At 30.9% G+C, this 19,722-nt stretch overlaps 2 protein-coding genes across 2 annotated transcripts; one reads left to right on the forward strand and one right to left on the reverse strand.

Annotated features, from left to right (window-relative positions):
• Window positions 1-220: 220 nt before the first annotated feature.
• LOC137809696 (Late embryogenesis abundant (LEA) hydroxyproline-rich glycoprotein family) lies at window positions 221-1,125 on the forward strand. The gene has a single exon (XM_068610791.2). The coding sequence runs from the start codon at window positions 263-265 to the stop codon at window positions 911-913; it is 651 nt and encodes a 216-aa protein (XP_068466892.1). The 5' UTR covers window positions 221-262; the 3' UTR covers window positions 914-1,125.
• A 4,318-nt stretch (window positions 1,126-5,443) lies between these two features.
• Window positions 5,444-7,362, reverse strand: MAKR2 (membrane-associated kinase regulator). The gene is made up of 2 exons (XM_068613217.2): window positions 6,021-7,362; window positions 5,444-5,930 (listed from the first exon to the last, which is right to left on the reverse strand). The coding sequence occupies exons 1-2, from the start codon at window positions 7,129-7,131 to the stop codon at window positions 5,839-5,841; spliced, it is 1,203 nt and encodes a 400-aa protein (XP_068469318.1). The 5' UTR covers window positions 7,132-7,362; the 3' UTR covers window positions 5,444-5,838.
• Between the last annotated feature and the right edge of the window lie 12,360 nt (window positions 7,363-19,722).

Genomic DNA, 19,722 nt, shown 5'->3' on the forward strand with positions numbered 1-19,722 from the left:
AAAGAATAAATTTTAATATCTTTTTATAATATTTCATTATAAATTTATATTTAAATTATCACATTAAGATTGTGAAAGTGTAGTTTCCCTAATAAAAAATCAGTGTGAAAAAATTAAGAATTTAAAAAAGGAAGAACGCGTGAGTGTGAAAAAGTCTCTCCCTCTCCCTCTCTCTATATATAATTGAACATGGATTCTTCACCAAAACTAAAAAGGAATTGTGATATAAAGTTGGAGATTGTGAAAGAAAAGAAGAAAAGAAATGTCAGAAATCAGGGGAAACTCGTTGTCAAATCCAGGAGGAAGATATGCAAACAACTACATCTCAACAGAGGAACTGATTGCGGGGTTTCCATCACGCAAAAGAGAAGAAAAAAGCAGCAAATGTTTGGTCTACACTTTGGCTATCTTTGTGCTCATGTTGTTGATTTGGCTTATTCTTGCATTTGTCACGTCGCGTTTGGCTGATCCCGAAATTGAACTCAAATCGGCAAGATTGATGCAGAATACTAATACTTACAGTAACATCTCTGCAACCTCTTCCTTCAATGTCACCATGCTTCTTCACATCACCCTCACCAACCCTAACTATGTCTCCTTCCGTTACGGGAAAAGCACTGTTGGTATGGTGTATGAGAATTCCAGTGAGAGTGTTGGCGCTTCAAAATTGAAAGCTGGCATACTCGAGGCGAAGGAAACGAAAGATATAAAGTTGACGGTTCACGCGAGGTTCGCGCAGAAGAATGCATTGGTAAAGGTAAATCTCTCAGACATGCTGAAACTCAGAAGCTACGCAAAATTGAGTGGTTCACTGCACATGCTCAAGGTGTTACGGAAAACAACCACCGTTGAAATGTCTTGCACTATCAATCTCAACTTCACCTCATCTTCCAATCAATATTTCCAATGCTGAGGTTATTATTATTATTCTTTTTTTCATTCAATTCAAATCTTAAATTTTCTTCTTCTTCTTCTTCTTCTTTTTACCATGCTATTGTTCACAAAAACGAAATCAAACTTATCATGTTACAATTCAAATTTATAATTACTCTGTGTGTAGATGTGGAAAAATAATATTATTTGAAATGGAAGGAAAGTAAACAAATAATAATAACTGTTTCCAAATTCTCCTTTTGTGGTTTCTTTCGGTTCTCTGTTCTCTTTTTCAATCCAGATACAATGACGGAGAAATAGTTTTTTTAACAGTTACTAATATATGATTATGATTTTTTTAACTAATATATCATATTATGGATGAAAGTAATAAAAAATAATTATGTAATGATGATCCCACTCATTTTAATTTTCACATGGTTCATAAACTTTGCTTTGAACTTTTCATTTTTATCTATAACATTTTGTTAACAGGTATCTTATATTAAATTATCAAAAATCTACCATTACATGTATATATATAGAATTATGTGATTTTTCTGGGATTTTTTTCACATGTATTCCATTAAAAATTTTCCAAGACTATTAATTGTATGAATATTTATTTTCTTATATGTGGGAAACTTATCTCTAAATTATATATTTTTGGTTTTTATGGATTAGGAGATTTAGGGTATCCACCTAAAAATTCACAGGTACATTACTAATGGATTAAAGTTTCTTCCAAATTACAATTCCTAAAAATGTTCTTTCACTTAGTTCACGTGGATTTGATTTGCGAACAAATTAGCTGTGATTTTTTAATGAGTATAATGAATTATGAAAAAAAAAGGAAACGTTTATGAATATAATGATTCTAAAATTGCTTAAATATTTTTTGTTTTTACCATCATTTATTAAATTAGCAATTAATTCAAATAAAATGTAAAGAAGCAATACCCAAACACTAAAAGCCATTGATGATTCCTTAGCCCACAAGAAGCCTGTAGGGTCTGTCCAATAAACCACCTTCAGACGATTCAAGGAAAAAGGTGTCACTTTTTAATGAGAATATAAAAGTTGAACAAAGAAGAAGAGTTTGTTAAATGTTAAAAGTTGTTTTTTAGCAAATGGCTTATAAAAGGGGACTTCTCTTTTTTATTTTTTTAAATTGCAGTATTATCTTTTCTTAATTTTTTATTCATGATTTTAGTTTTTCTATTTTTCACTTTATTTCTTATATTTTAAAATGTTTACAATTTTAATTTATTTTTTTTATATATTTTTATTTTTAACATCATTAAAACAAAATTATGTGATTGAGTTTAAAACTAAAAAGTATATGTAAAAATCGATAATTAAAAATTTATCTATACGTAATATACGTCACTGAAAGTTTTCTATTGGCACACCAAATATCGCAAACAAATTAAGAACCAATACCCTGATTTTTTTTTTGGATTAAATTGTTTTGGTTCATTGACAAAAGAAAATATGCTCATGAAAAAGCTATATATGAATAGTTTTCTTTGAAGACATGTTTGAGTTCATGCGGTTTATTTAAATTTTCTTTTATATAAGTTTTTATTCATATAGTTAACCAGTGGATATTCCTAAAATCATAACTTATTTTTATAAAATCAATTCAGTAAGGTGATATATATGTAGTTATATAATTACAATTTGATGGCGTTAATATGATAATTCTAACATAATTTTAGGTTGAGAACAATAGAAATTCAGGAAGTTTAATAACACATGACATTATACAACCAATAAATTTTATTGTATACTATTATTATTTTTTTGCCTATAGTCGATACTTAACGACGCTAATATGATATTAACATACTAAAATTAAATTTAATTGAATTTTATAAAATTGATTAAAATTTAAATTTTGAGTTGGAGACTTTGTTTAATGGTTAAAATTTTGTCCATTAATTTTTCACTATTCTAGTCATTTTTTTAGTACATATATCTAACATTTTTCATAACGGTTGATGGGTCCTTGAGATCTCGGAAACGCGCGATGAGGCAGTTAAAAATATAGAGAAAATCTCTTATTTTTCTCTTACATTCAATTTATAATTTCATAAATTATTATTTTATTATAATATTCTATTTTTTATTATTACAATAAAATATTTTACTATGAAAAACAATTGTCAAATAAATGTAGATAAAAAAAAAGGAGTGTCAAAGCAAACTTTTTCAGAGAAAATAGACAGAGAAAGTCTCTGAATCTAACTTGGGTAGAAGTTTTGAAAGAAGACAAAGTAATGTAATTAACAAGAAAACTACGATCAATTTTACTCTTCTTTCTTATATGTTATTCTCTTGTTTTCTCATAATAGAGTATAGTAAATATTTATTTAACATAATTATAAGAAATATATATTAACATGCACTCATCTATTTTCATACAAGTACTCTATTGGAAAGTATTTAGTTGATATCTATTTAAATTACTCTTTAGAAATATTTTCAATTTTTTTACATAAAAATAAAAGTATATTTAATTAATATGATTACTAATTTCAGTGGTGAGCAAAACACGGTAGGAAATAGTTAATAGAAGGAAATAGTTGAGGAAGCCCAATAAGTCCAACAGGCCCAACAGTACCAATTATTTAAGGCTAATTCCCTGATGGCAATTGCTTCCTGCACCACCATATCACTGTACCCAATTTCAGGAAAAAAAACGAAAATGCCTTTTAAAAATGGGGTACATATAAAAATACATTCCGGACCCCCTTTTCAGAACACAATAATCTCTTTCAGATCTATTTTTTCAAAATGTATTATTTTTAATTTGAAATATTTTTATCCATAATAAAATTTTGATTTTTTTTGGGAATACAATAATATCTTTCGGATCTATTTTTTGGAATGTAACATTTTCAATTCTGGATTTTCATTTCCAAAATAAAGGACATTTTTAGAATTTGAAAATTTTGTTGAGTGCAGGTTCAAAAATGTTGGGTGTAGAAAGTCTTTGCCTTCCCTGATTCATATTACTTCTGACCCGTACCAAATACTGCAAGGAATGGACTTTTTACTCTTGATATTTTGAATATCCATATTCGTAACACAAATAATACATTTATGGATTTGTTTGTCCATAACTGATAAGTGACTTCCGAATATCATCATCTGTAGTTTTATTAAGACATCTAACAATAACTTCTAGAGTCAAGATTTGGAGGTTTTTTTTACCTTCTACATGTGAATATCCAAAATCTACACTAAATGCTTATGGATATCTACATTAGTAATCCACTTTCCAAAAACAAAAACGAAAACGACCTACACCATTGTAATTGCATCCACCACACGAAAACAAAAATCTTACTTGAAAACGCAACTCCACTGCACCTAACAACAATGCATCGGTTTCCACCATTACAACAAACGACTACACCACTACCACCACTACCACCTCCGCTCAAAACGTTTCCACCACTACCACCTCCACTCAAAACGTCTCTACCACAATATCAAACTCGTCTACATATAATTTTTTAAATAAAAATGATAAGTACAGTTTGGAGTTTTAAAAATATGTTGGGTGAAGGTCACTGGTTTGGTTTAGCCATTATTTAATGATTGGATATCACATTTGAAGTGTCCATATTTTGAAAAGGAATGAATGGACGAATGGCATCCTTGATTGAATGTGTATGCAATTGGAAAACGTTTTTTGTTGACAATAAGGAAACATTTTATAGCAAGTTTGAAGGAAAATACAAAGAGGTGTTAGAAACGGGAGACAGAAGTAATTGAAGTGTGGAAGCCAAATTATACATGCATCTGTGCCCATCTTCCTATTCCTCTCACTTTCAAATTCTAGCAAGTAACCACTCATGGATTATATTATTAAGTAACTTGTCCCCTTCTAAAACCACATCATGACATATGCAAGCGGTGGGAAAGATTTAAGGAACTGGCTTTTCAGGTGGGCCCAAATCAGGGGCCCATTGGGCCGAGCATGGTGGATGAGGGTTCCCATCCAACTTTTAGGATGACGTGGCTGGAGCCCTTGGCAAGGGTATCTTGGGGTCCTAATGTGACACAAAGAGACAAATTGAATATACGACACTATATCCCGACACACACGAATCGTTGCACCAAATTTAATAAAACACACACCTTCACCAATTTCGATACCTGCTAGCTAAGCCCCGGACACGTGATTCATTGCAGAGCCAAAGACCCAAAGCCTCTCAAATTCCATTTCCACCCTCCTCTCTCTCTCTTTTCTCTTTTCCTATCTTCCCCAAAAGAAAATCTCCCTTTCACTGCTCATGTCGCTCTCTTTCCCACTTCTCTGACCGCATTTTCCCTCCTCTCGAGTAACTATCATGCTTCATATTATTAAAAGTTTCAAACTTTATGAAATCAACAGCAATAATTATTAGCTCAACCCATTCTTTCTCCCCGCACCTTGACTGCTACACCACCTTCAAAAATACCCAATTCTATGTCTCTCCACACACACATTACGTTCACCAATCACCTTTTAAAGCATCCATTATCCACACCCCAGAAGAAAAAAAACAACAACGAATGAAGTCAATGGTGCCCACAAAGTAAAGGAAAAGAATTTGTACAGGAGGAGGAGTAGATTCAGGGTGGTATTGTAAAATATTGAATGTGGCATGGCTAGAGCTACATTACATAGATACATAGATATACGTCCAAGAGAAACATACACGGGAAAGCTCTGTTTCTTCTTTCGCTTTATCGGAAAGAGCTTTACAGTTTACACTACCAAGGAAGAAAGAAAGAGTCACTGAGCTAATGGGTGACGAGCTTCATTCATCTGAACAAATCATGCAGCCCCACCACTCTACTTTTACCTTTTCTTTTCTTTTTTTCACTTCCTTCTAGTGTAAAATCTAATCTAAGTAATAACATTCTCCTTTTTACACTGACACTCCAAAGGAACCAATATTTCTTGTATCATGTCGAAAGTCGCTTCTCACTGCCTTCATTCATGGATATCTCGTGCGATGGATGGCTCACTGAACGCGGAAGCTGAGAAGACTCGCACTCTGTTTCAACCAAGTACAAACAATTATTTAACTATATTCGTTAAATCTCCATACAAAATTAATCACTATTACTAATTACTAATATATTACCAGCTCTAGAGGCGTTGAAGGATCTCTTGCAGTGTAAAATGGCACCTTGAATTCCGTCCTGTTGCTGCAACAGCGAATCATCGCGCCGCTTCGAAGACACAATCGGCGGCGGAGCCGCCGCCACAGCCGAAGACGCCGAACGGCTTTTCCCTAAATGTTTGCACACAACGCTAAGCCCCGAAGAGAGTTTTTGAGTTTGAGTTGCCTTGAGGTTGGTTTCGGCGGCGACAACAGGTTCGGGTTCGGCCGTGGGCTGCGGAAGCGGTGATTTGGCGGCGGAGTTTAAGGTGAGCTTGTCGGCGTAGCGGCGGGAGACTCTGACGTAGAGAGGCTTAACCATTTTGAAATACTTTTGCATGACATCTTTGGAGAAACGTTTCTCTTCGGAAGGTTGTTGCTGTTGTTGTTGTTCGTTGGTGGAAGTGTGTTTTTGGGTTTTGTTGTTTCCTCTGGAGGTGAAGAGAGAGACGATGGGGACCTCTTCCACTTTGAATTTGACGGTGAAGTGCTTCTTGTTGTCTTTGTGGGCCTCTGGATTTGCGGAATCGGAAGCGTTGTTGGAGGTGTTGGAGTCTCTGTCTCTGTCTCTGTCAGTGGGCTTGGGCTTCTTGAGGCCCAGCATGAAGACGCGGAATTTGGTGGCGGATTTTAGCAGGGAGGCGGTGAACTGAGGCTTGGAGTTAGGTTCGGAGGAGAAGGAGGAAGGGTCCACGTGCAGCAGCTTTCCCTTGAAGAACAGATCCTCCGAAGGAGACAGCGAAAGGTTGGGATCACTACGATCGTTGCTCGAAGGCGACAGAGTAAACTTAAACTCTCTCTCGCCGTCTGATTCTTCGATGTTAATATCTTCTTCTTCTTCCTCATCGTCATCGTCATCGTCGTCTTCTTGGGTGTTTGGATTTTCGTTAGCCTCTTCATCGGGAACAGTAAACTCTAAGTCGAAGAAGGGGCCGTCGTCGTCGTTGTCTTCGTCGCTTTCGGTGGCATTATCGACGGCGGTGAGGATAGTGGCGGTTGTGGGGGCGGCGCGTGAAGAGGGAGTGTCGGAGGAAGGTGGAAGTCCGAGAGCGCCACCGCCTCTCCAGTATTTGAGCAAGGTGAAAGCTTCCATGGTTGGGAGAGCCAGTATACCCAAGTGGGCACAGAGAGAAAGAGAGATTTGGATAGTGGGAGAAAAAAGGGAAGAGAAAAGGAGTGATTTTTTAAGTTAATGGAGTTTGCAATATTGCAATAGTGAAGGACAGAGAAAACAGAGAGAGAGAGTTTGAATTATTTATTAAAAATGTGAGATTCGTTTGGTTGGTGCATGGTGCAGGGTAGTCATGTGAAATGAGTCAGATAAAAAAAAGGGTGGAAGGGAAGAGTAAATTTGTGGGTGGGGCTGTATTCTATAGCATTCAATTCATTATCCATTATTTAATTTTCTACTCTAGTTATCTTACCTGGCCTATCTCTTCACTGCACTTTCACTATTTATTACAAATGCTACCACTGCTGCCCAAAACACAATTCAATTAAACCAAATTCAATTCAAACTAGATATCGATTGGTTCCTACATACTTGAAGGTCCCACATCCAATATAACAATCAACATAATCAAAATCATTATGTCTAAATGAAAAGATTAATAAAACTAATTTTTAATATATTCTTAGTTATTATCTAAATCCTTAATACAATCCAAATAATTATACAGATTCCAAAAATTAGATATTTCATATTCAATACTAATAGCATTTTTCATATATTATCTCAGCCCATCCTAAATTCACAAGACCAAAAGCAGAAGAACAAGATAAGTACAAGGAAGTCGAAAGAAGAAAAAAAAATACCAACCGCATAATTTATATATAATTACAAATTGAATTTTTCATGTGAACTTGCATTACTTTGATAAGAAAAAAATATTAAAAGGTTTTTGTGTTTGTTTGATGTGTAGCCTGGTGAATGCTGCTGACCCATGAACATGGCTCACAACGAGGGTCCGGATTCGACTCCGATTGTACTGTACGATTCTGCCTTTTCCCCCAAAACATTGTCTTTCTGTGCTTTTAACCACTCCTATTTTTTTTAACCTTTTCAACAAAAATGTCAAATACTTCATTTCTCGCTTCCCAAAAATAAAAAAAACACAAATTATTCGTACATAGCTTATCGATAACAATAATAATAATAAAATTAACTAGTCCTGAGATGGCGCAGAAAAGTCAATGCAAACCGCTGCATGTGGGAAACTTATTTTTCTTACCCAATTTATTTTAAAGAAATGAAACGAGAAGATAAATAAGGAATAAAAAATAAAATAAGAGAAGTACGTAACAAAACTGATGGAAACAAATATTATTTAAATATAAAATATTTTTACTGTGATATTAATTTATTTATTCTTTTATTATTTACATATTATTATGATCGATTGTTATTTTATTTTTTAACAATAAAAATTAAATTTGAACAAAACTACAACAAGCTTATATGTATGCCCTATTTTCTTTTTACAACTTCTTTTTTGTCATTCAAACCCATTCCCCTTGTTTTTTCTTTTCTCTCTTTCAAATGTACTTAGTGTGTGTTTGGATTGGGAAGTGAATGTGTGAGGATGTGAGAAGAAATTGTGAAGAAAGTGAGGTTGTTTGAATTGAGGTATGTTAGTGTGTGTTTAGATTGGGGAGTGGATGTGTGAGGATTTGAGGGAAAGGATGTGTGAGGATGTGAGAAGAAAGTGTGAAGAAAGTGAGATTGTTTGGATTGGGGTATGTTAGAGTGGATGCGTGAGAAAAGTTTATGGGAGTTTGTGAGTGATGTAATTATTGTGAATTTTTTAATTTTTTTTAAAAGTGTAAAATATAAGTTTACAAATTTATCCTTGTATTTATAAATTATTTTTTGTACAATTGAATAATTTATTTCGATACTATTAAATAATTATTTTTAAAAAAATGCGAGTTATTTAATATTATCAAAACATGAAAAAATCATAAAAATAATATTATCTAAGCATATACAAATTTATTGTTATATTTATTTATACATTTTGAAAGTTTTTTATATTCATTGATTTTGATTTAGATTGTATGTAGATACATAACCATGTAGATATTTTAGAGGATATTTTATAATAAAAAAATATTATATATAGAGTGAATTGTACAACAAATTTATTTATAAAGAAGAAAAAATATAGATAATAAAGTATGAAATATCATAATATGATAATTATGATAGAAAAATAATAAAAATAAAAAATATTATTATATATATTATTACATTAATGACAAAGAAAAAAAAAGGTCAAAAAAGGAAAACACCACCATCTTAGGTGGCTTTCCCCTCAAATCTCTGCATATGAGAAGGATGAGAAAAATCATTGTTCATGGATATCCACTATCTCCCTTCCCTGCACATCCCTTGATCCAAATCATGGATATTCACTCACATTCTTCCTCTTGAATAGTACAACCCTTGAAACAAACAGAACCTTAGGGTGTGTTTGGATTGGGGAGGGGATGTGTGAGGATTTGAGAGAGTGGATGTGTGAGGATGTGAGAGGAAAGTGTGAAGAAAGTGAGGTTGTTTGGATTGGAGTATGTTAGAGTGGATGTGTGAGGAAAGTTTATGGGAGTTTGTGATTGATGGAATGGTTGTGAGGAAATTTTGATTTTTTTTAAAAGTGTAAAATGTAAGTTTACAAATTTATCCTTGTCTTTAAAAATATTTGAATAATGAAATATGAAATATTTTTCTGTGAATTTGAGTTAATTAAAATTTTGTTAATTATTTCCAATACCGATGAATAATTATTTAAAAAAACATGAGTTTCTTATCATTCTTTGAACATAGAAAAATTTCATAAATATAATAAGTTTGTAAATGATGTGACGAGTATGATTGAAATTTTAATTTTTTTAATTAATAAAATATTAAGATTATAAATTTATTCTTATATTTTTTTTAAAATAATTAATTAATATATTTATTTATTTAAAATTAAATAATAATAATATAAATATAAAAATAATAATAATATTTAAAAAATAATTTATAGAAATTATATACATAATCAATTATATATTATTCATAATTGATTATATATTTTATTATAATTATATTTAATAATTATATTTTTATTATAAATATACTTAATATTTTTGTTTTGTAATATGATTTTATCTTTATTTTTTTTATTTGTTTTCTTGTCTTGTTTATTTTTCCTTTGCCTTCACTTTAGCATGTCAAAACAAAATCTGGGGTAAATTAGGAAAACCACCAATGCTGACGTGTCTTTCCACAACAATCTCTGCATATTAGAGGAATATGATTTTCACTGTTCATGTGGATATCCTTCCCCACACTTCTGCGCACATCACTTGATCCAAATAGGGGATATCACTACACTTCCGTCCTCGTGAACAGTACTTCCCTTGAAGCAAACAGGCCGTTAGAGTGGATGTGTGAGGAAAATTTATGGGAGTTTGTGAGTGATATGATGGTTGTGAGAGAATTTTTTTTTTAAATTTTTTTTGTTAAATGTTACTTTACAAATTTATCCTTGCCTATTAAACTTTTTTTAATAATGAAATGAGTTATTTTTGTTTTAAAAAAAAACTTTCACATATTTCGTAGATTTAAAAATTAAAATTAAAAAATAAATATATATTAAATGTAAATAAATATAATGTACAAATTATAATCAGAAAAAAATTATTCAACAAATTAAATAAAAATAAAACTTCAAATAAATTATTAAAATATTAAAGATGCATTATAAAATTAGAAAATAAATCGGATCTTATATAAATAAAAGATAATATTTTTTATTATTAAAAACCCTATAGTAATAAAAAAAATACTTAAAAAATATAACGTAAATAACAATAGAAAATAATTTCATAAAAAACTATTATCAAATAAATTACTAACTCATAAACATAATAATTATAAAAAAATATATTAATATAAATACAACAACAAATTAAATAAAAAGAGAACTTCAAATAATTTCTTAAAATATTAAATATATACTATAAAATTAGAAAATAAATCACATCTTATAAAATAAATAAAAAATTCTGTTTTTTAATATTAAAAATCCTTGCAAATTAATGAGGATAAATTCAGAAATAGCACATGATGATGTGACTTTCCCTCTACATCTCTTCATTTTGAAATGAGAGGATATTTACTGTTCATATCCTCTCCTCCTCTTCCCTGCAAAACCCTAGATCCAAACCATGGATATTCTCTCACTTCTTTCCTTGTAAACAGTACATCCATAAAAGCAGACAGAGGTTTAATGCTATATAGTAATATTTTGAAAAGCCCTTATATGTAAGACATATTTATATTTGTTTAATATGTTTTAAATGAGGTCTTAAGAATGTTTGAATAGAAGATGAAAATAAGTGAATATTATTTACTGTAATGTTATTTATGATAGTGGTTTATGAAAAATGGTAGTGGGTGTTGAATGAAGAAAGTGAATTTTAAAATTGGATTAAAGGTGGGCCTTCCATGTTATGAAAAACAGATTCATAACTCACGTGCCTCGCTCACTCATGGGTGTGGAGAACCAAGCCCAACTCCTTTTTTTTCAATTATGATAGTTTTTTAAAATAACTAATCAAGCAAATTGTAACGTGGAGTTAGTTTTTTTGTAAAAAAATTATAATACCCCAATAAATAACTATTATTTAACAGTTTTATTATGTTTTTTAATCTTAATTATCTAAAAAGATGTAGTATTTTGTTTATCTTTTTTCTAATGTACTCTTCGTTGTTTAAGTGTTTTCAATTTGAAAATAATTGTTTTAAAACGAGTTTGAGCTCTGTTATACACCATCTCAACATAATTAAAAACTATTTAATAAAAAAATGTTATTAGTATTTTATATTGTAATTTACAAATGTTATTAAAATTAAAATAAGAAAATAATTTGTATTTACTAATGTGATAGTTTTGATTAACATCATAATTTTATGTAAGTGCGGTATTATCGGGTGTCTTAGGAGCAAACTATACCCGTAGAAATATTGTGGATCGAGTATTTCTAGTTTTTGACGCATCGCGTATTTGAAGTTTCGATTACATTAAAATAGCACAATTGTCGATTGAGTGTTGATCTTGTACAAATGAGGTAGTCCTTAATTACGTAATATATAACTTGTATTTTCATATTTTATGGATGTTCAATGAAATTAATATTGGTTCTTACATCAATTCACAATAAAAATAAGATTCAATTCAATCAAATTGAATACAATTCAAACAACAAATATTCAACAATGAATCATATCTCTTATTTATTCTAAATGTCTTTTGAATACCTCAATTCAAGTTCAAAAAGGCCTATAAATATGAATCAATTCTGCAGAAAGTATTGACTCAATTCTCATACTTATATTCTTATAATTCCTTATGTTTGTACTCACTTAAGTATTCGAGATTCTTTTATAGGTGGATCTCCCCTCATTGTCTTCTACAAATTTAGTGATCATATCTCAGAGTTATAACTAAACTTGCAAGGCAAACACCTTATTCCTTCTTGGGAGACTAACACTTTTTCCACATTTGACGCCCACCATGGAGCACGGGTAAAATTGTTCCCAGACTACAAGTCTTATGGTACTCACTATAAGAAGAATTGTTGCTTCATCATGATGGACATCTCAATCTTCAATTATTCTTTTATTTTAGTTGTGAGTTCTTATGTTGTTACTCTAGTACCCAATAATGGTATCAAAACTTAGTTCCTGATTATATTCCATTGCAATTGTTGCTAGAATAATGTTGTAGAAAAAAATTGAGTATGCTCTATGATTGTAACTAGTTTAATCTCTCACATCAAAAAGGAGGTTGACACTTTGTATTATGCTTTAATTGGGTGGAGAACTCTCAACCAAGTTGGAGCAGTTGTTTCTACATCACACATGACCATGCAAGTGGTAAGGATGATGAAAGTGAATATGATAGGTTCGTCAAGTATATTATAATTATGTCATTAGGGATGGTCACGAGTGTTGATCCTTGTCTCCTAGAAATTATTGTGTTGTTTTGGGCGTCCATACTCCATTGCATGCCCAAAAAGGTAGTTTGTAGTTTTCCTCCCCATTGTTGAAATGTCTAGACAACAACCAAGCTAAATAGTGTTCGTCAAACTCCACATAGGCATATGTGAGACACATTTGGGAGCCTAGTATTATTGGCCAACACTTTCAAAGTATGTCCACACCTTTATTGAAAAATGTCAAAAATACTAAAAGTACGACCCCTTTACACCTACTGTTGAGGAGTTGTACACTCCCCGTTGTCGTTTATGTAAGGCATAAATATACTCAACTATTAATCATATCATATATCTTATTTATTTTAAATGTCTTTTGTTTACGTAAGTTTAAGACCAAAATGACTTATAAATACAAATCTATCATAAAAAGTACTCGTTCAATTCTTATACTTTTCATACTTATTTATATACTTATGATCCCTTTTACTCTTATTAACTCATATCGAGAAATCTCCTGTAAATAAATATATCTTTATCATCTTTGACAAACTCAACAATCATATTTCAAAATTATAACTTGACTTGCAACACAACCTACCTGCTTCTACTACAAAAGACCAACGTTGTTTCCTAATAAGAACTATACTAATAATAAAATAATAATAATGATAATAATTTAATAATAAATATAAGTAATAATATATTCAGTATTAATAAATAATAAAAATTTGAATAAATATTCTTAAATTTTATTATTTGTTTATTTGCAATTTAACAATCTTTCTTTCAATTAATTTTTCACCTATTTCGTTTCATTTTTCTTCGACCAATCGACCTTATATTTCTCTATTTCTCACCAATTAATTTCTTTTATGACTGTTAAAGGGGACTTAAAGTAAAAAAGTTGAAAAATCAGGATGATTTATTTGAAAAATCCAGTTTAATAAAAAAAGAAAATGATAAATCCTAAAAGTGATATTTTTCCATTTGTGAGGAGTTATTAAGATGAAGGATATAAAAAAATAGGGAAAAAGTAGGGGCCATAAGAAGATGATAATTAATTGATGCGTTTGACATTTGATTCCTAATTCAACGCAAAGAAGTCCAAAACAAATATGATGGCCCACAAGAGGAAAATGATTGATTGGATGGTTTTGGGGAAGTGATGTGGCAACCAAACCCATCAAATCTTTAAACCACTCAATGCTAATAATCAAATGGATCACCCAAATTGGTTTCATGTGAATTTAGGGTTCATTTCCTACCAACTACCCTTCATCTATGCACCACCTATCATATCTACCACATACATTTTTTCATCTTTCTATCTTATTTCGCATGTTAATCATATTAATTAATCCCACTCATTAGAGTTATTGCATGGGATCAGTTTCTGTCACTGGATTCAATTCATCTTATTAGTAGGTTTAATTTGTAAGCAGAGATATTATGATATATAAACTATAAAAATGAAAATAAGTAAAAAAAATAATGATATATTATACTCTTAAAATTACCTAAACTCAAATCGAAAATTAAGTAAATAAATAAATAAATAATGTACTTGGGAACCTACATAGTATCTGGATCTGATTGTATAATTGTTGACGTCTCGGTAGTTCAGTTGCTTTCTTACTCCTTATTTAAAGTCTCATTCTTTAATTGCTGCTGATGCTTGGTCGACGTTGACCTGAAAAAAATACTCCGAAAGTACTTGATATACGAAGTGTATATTAAGAACGGATTAAAAGTGTACCTTTACATCTCTGTAAAGGATTAATTTATAGTGTTTAGTTTGAACCATTTGGAAATAAAATGTTCTTATTCAATTAAAGATCATAAAAATGTAAAAATGTACAAATTCATTAATTAAGAATTATTTTATATGTAAATTATCAATTAATATTCATAATTGCTTATGTTTTAATATAAAATATTACATAAATTAAACATTTATCACTCTAATGGATCAAATATATCATATATCAATGTTAGCTTAATTTTATGGAGATTTCCGATTACTCGGAGCATTACCTAATTTTAACAGAGTGTATTCCTTATTTTCAGAAAGTTCTTATAATTGCTTTAACCCGTTATTTATTATAACTATTTTATGTGTGTTTTCTACCCATCGGTCAGTCAGTAAATCACGAGTTTATATTTTAGTCTAATTTCTTAGTGTGTGAAAATTTTTACATGGTGAGGTGTTTTTATTATGTTTTTTTCCCAACTATTCTTTGTTTGTATAGTCAATTCTTGTTAATACAATTGCAGTGCGTTAATGATTTTTGATATAGAATAGTTCAACTTTATAACTATTGTGAAATATAATATGTAATGGAATATGATCACATGCATGGTCAAAAAGTTGGTGTTATTGCTCAAGTTCAAGTTGCAAAAAGAATCATGATGTTTTCTCTACTTATGATAATAAACATATTATGTTCATTTGCGTCTCTCCTTCCTTAAAAATAGTACAATAGTGAAAATAAACTAAATGCTTAAAGATCAAAGTACAATGAATTATAATTTGTTAATTACAAAGAAAAGGCAAACTAAAAGTCCCATAAATAACAGTTGGTATGTTTGGTACAAAGAAAAGGAAACACAGTACATCAAAGAATAGAATAAATGATAAATAAAATACAAGTTTAAGATAATTTGCTTGAAAAAAAATGAAACTAAAAAATTATAAAAGTGAAAATAAGTAGAGAATAAATTATATATTATAACTCCTAAGATGGTATAAGGTCAAAATTAAATATATAAAATAAATAAACTTGAATCTATTTCATTTTATTCCATTCAAATAAAGTGTACTAAAATATTTCAGACAAGGTAAATATAAACTCAATCCAATTTATTATATTAGTCTCATCCAAAATTAACTTTTAACCAGCTTTGGATTTGTAAATAAACTTATATATATTTTTTAAGATAGATTCAAATTGTGCTAATTTATCTTATTGTAATATTTTTTTAAATTATTTAATGTTAATAATAAAACATTTTGATTTAATAGAGACTAACATGATAATGCATTTATAATAAATTTTTGTTAATTTAAACACTACAAGAAAATCATTAAATAGAAACCAATTTTAGAGACAAAAAATAATTAGACTAAAACAAAATTGGTTTCTAAATTAGTTTCTATTATTGCTAAACAATTTCTAAATTGGTATCTAATTAGCTACCAAGATTTTCGCTACCAAATTTAGAATCTAAATAATTGATATATAATTAAAACTTTGGTAGCTAATTAAATACTAATTTAGAAACTATTTATCAATAATATAAACTAATTTAGAAAACAATAATTTTTTTAGTCTCTAAAATAGTATCTAATTTAGTCACTATAACAAATAATTATTTGTAGCCTCTAAAATTAGTTTTTATTTAATAATTTTCTAGTAGTGAAAGTATCTATTTATAAAATATAGTTTAGTTGAAGTTTTATATTTCTTTTATTCTACTATTTGATTATACATATATAATAGTGAAATTGTTGAACTAGATTTGTTCCACTTATTTCATATATGGATAGAGTTTCATTTCAACTTAAATTAAATAGTTGTATCAAAATTTTGAATATAATTACTTTGTGGACATACTTAATAGATAGTTTTATTCTTTAAATATGAAAAGTAATATTAGAGAAATGATGATTTGATAACTTGAGAGTTGTATACAATTTTTGATTTGATAAGTTTAAATATAAATATATATATATATATATATATATATAATAAAAGATAAATTTGTAATTAAATGATATGGAAACATATTAAAATAATAGTATTTGGAGTTGTAAAGTGATTATATAAAAAATTGGATTGTAAATGTATCATTACCCATAACATTATTACAACCTTAGAAATCTTATCTGTATTGCAATGTATATGAAAAATATTTATGAACATCAAGTTCTTAAACAAATTTAAATATCATAATATTTAACAATTCTGCAAATGTTCATGGTCAATGCACACACTATACACAATTCCATTTCATTTGTTGTAGTTTGTTAGACAGAAAATGGAGGAACGTTCTTCTTAGAGGCAAGGTGGTCATGGAGAATCCGGTCCCAATCTTAAATCTTCTTATGACTCAAATGACTTTACAACTTTTTTCTTTGTGAACTTCCCAAATGGGTATGGTGAAGTGGATATGATCAAGATCTTCAGAAGATGGACTAGGGTCAAAGAAGTGTTTATATCAAGAAGACTCAACAAATGGGGAAGAAGATTTGGGTTTGTGAGATTTTTTGAAGTGAGGAATGTGGGGAGATTGGAGAGGGACCTCGACCAGATATACATTGGCAAAAAGAAGCTGCACGTAAATGTTCCTAGATACAAGAGGAATGAGATGGAATCCAAAAGGCAGGAAAAAGAAACCAGGAGCATATACACGGAGAAGGTAAGGAAACCCAACAAAATGAAAGAGATAACCCTTGTTCTACATGAAAATAAAAGAACTAAGGAGGTGTGGAGGGCAAAGACAGGGAAAAAAACGTTTGCAGAGGTGGTTAAAGGTGATACGCAGAGGAAATGGAAAGGGCCAATCATCAAAACAAAACAACAAGTTTTACCTTGGATGGAGTATAGTGCAATCGGGAAATTTAGAGAAGAAATGGATTTTGAACAGCTGGGTGAAGAATTTGTGAAAGGAGGAATGAACTCAGTGAGAGTGAGATATATGAGGGATAACCTAGTGCTCCTTACTCCGCATGAAGGGGAAAACATGGAGGAGCTTATAAATCTTAATAAGGAGTGGTTTGAGAGTGTCTTCCAAAATATTGAGCCATGGTCACCAGAGTTAGTAGCAGGCCATAAGATTGTATGGGTGAGATGCTATGGGCTGCTTCTATCGTTATGGAACAAGGATTGTTTCTCAAAAGTGGTAGGAGAGGTAACAACACTCGTATCCATCATGAATGCATAATGATGTGGGAAAACCTGGAGTTTGCGAGACTCCGAGTCTGTCTGTTGAAAAACTGTAATGCTAAGTTGGCAAAGAATATGAAGATAAACAACCAAACGTTGAGCATCTATATAGAAGAGGAACACCCTATAAGATATGGAGGTCAGTGCATGTGCAATCGTAATTACTTTGGATCCTCTGATAGTGTTTCTTCTTCAGAAACATATGTAGAAGAAACCACCTTATCGGCGTCAAGTGGTGAGGAGGAGGTCAAGAGCGGAGGGGAGTTCCGCCGGGTAGGGAAGGAGATGGAGGGAGGCCAGAATCTGAGTGTGAATAAGACAAAAGGTTCCTTTTCTAAGGAATCTGCCACGAAGAGTAACGCCACACAGAGTAAAACATCTCTATTTTTCACCAATGAAAGAAATAAGGGTCAAAAGGAACCTGCGGAAGTTGCTTTCCTTAACCAGATTGATCAGGCGTGGCCTCTTTCACACAATTACCCTGCTGTACATGATGACCTAGCAAAGTTGGTGGTGGATGTTGAGTGTATCGGTTCGCAGAGTGAGCCCAAAGCATTATTGGGCCAAGAGGGGAAACATGAGGCCCAAGAAGGAATAGGGGAGTCCCTGAAGGAACGAAGGAGTAGACGAAGTTGATGGTGGTAAACAAGAAGGTGGCGTGACGGTGGTACATAACTATTCAGATGAAGAAAGCGAACCATAAATTCGATCAAACCATGTTTATGCAAAGCAAGAAATTGGGGTTCCGGTGGAAATAAGGATGAAAACAGGTATGAACTTGCCATGTCCGCTTGATGCAGAGGAAACAATAATGGGAAGTAGATGTAAAACACCTCCACGTCGGCGGAAGATGAAAGGGTTTTGCGACTTGGGGGAGCCAAGTACCCATTTATAAGTGTCTAATTTCAGTAATATTTCATATTAAAATATAGGCACTTATGAGGATTTATTGCTAATTTACATATAAAATAATCCCTAATTTATGAATTTATACCTTTTTACATTTTTTATGATCTTTATTTGAATAAGAGTATTTTATTCCCAAATTTGGTGTTAATTGCAAATTTCTAAGGAAGATTGGAGATTTGGATTAAAGATGAATGATTTGAGCTAAAAAGATAAAGATAGAAGGTCCCAGAATGGAAAAAGATGCAAAGAAAGATTGAGTCTTTTTTATGTTTTATCATTTAGCCCATTAGCGCGACATAGGAAATAATCTAACCCTAGAAAACTAGGATAAATAGAGGGCTAGAGGCTCAACCTTAGGGTGCCAGATTGAGAAGAAAACACCATAGAGTGAATTGTAACCCAATTGGGAGAATGGAAGGTGATAGAAGTATGCGTGGCTAATTCTACCCTTTGGGATTGGGAGTAATCTGTTCAAACTCTTATGTATTGAGGTGATATTTTATATATTAATATTCAGTTCTTGATTGATTATTGGTATTGTTGTTTTACTTTTAATTTTCCGTGACAAATTGAGAATCTTCAATCTGACCGGGAGGTATTTTTAGGGTTCGGACCTAAACAACAATACTTAACATATTTGAGTGCTAGGAATAGACTTGAAATGTTAATTGTTATTAAACGTTTGAGCTTCGTTCTAAGTTGTTCTTATAAGTATGCGAGGGATCGATAGTTAGGGAACATTCTTAAGGATTTTATATGCGAGGAATCGATATAAATGATTTTTATACAGGCATCAATTTCAATTAAAGAACTTAATATTGACATGCTAATCAAAATACATG

This window comes from Phaseolus vulgaris, chromosome 2, assembly GCF_051622355.1.
Source record: "Phaseolus vulgaris cultivar YP4 chromosome 2, ASM5162235v1, whole genome shotgun sequence".
Taxonomy (NCBI): Eukaryota; Viridiplantae; Streptophyta; class Magnoliopsida; order Fabales; family Fabaceae; genus Phaseolus; species Phaseolus vulgaris.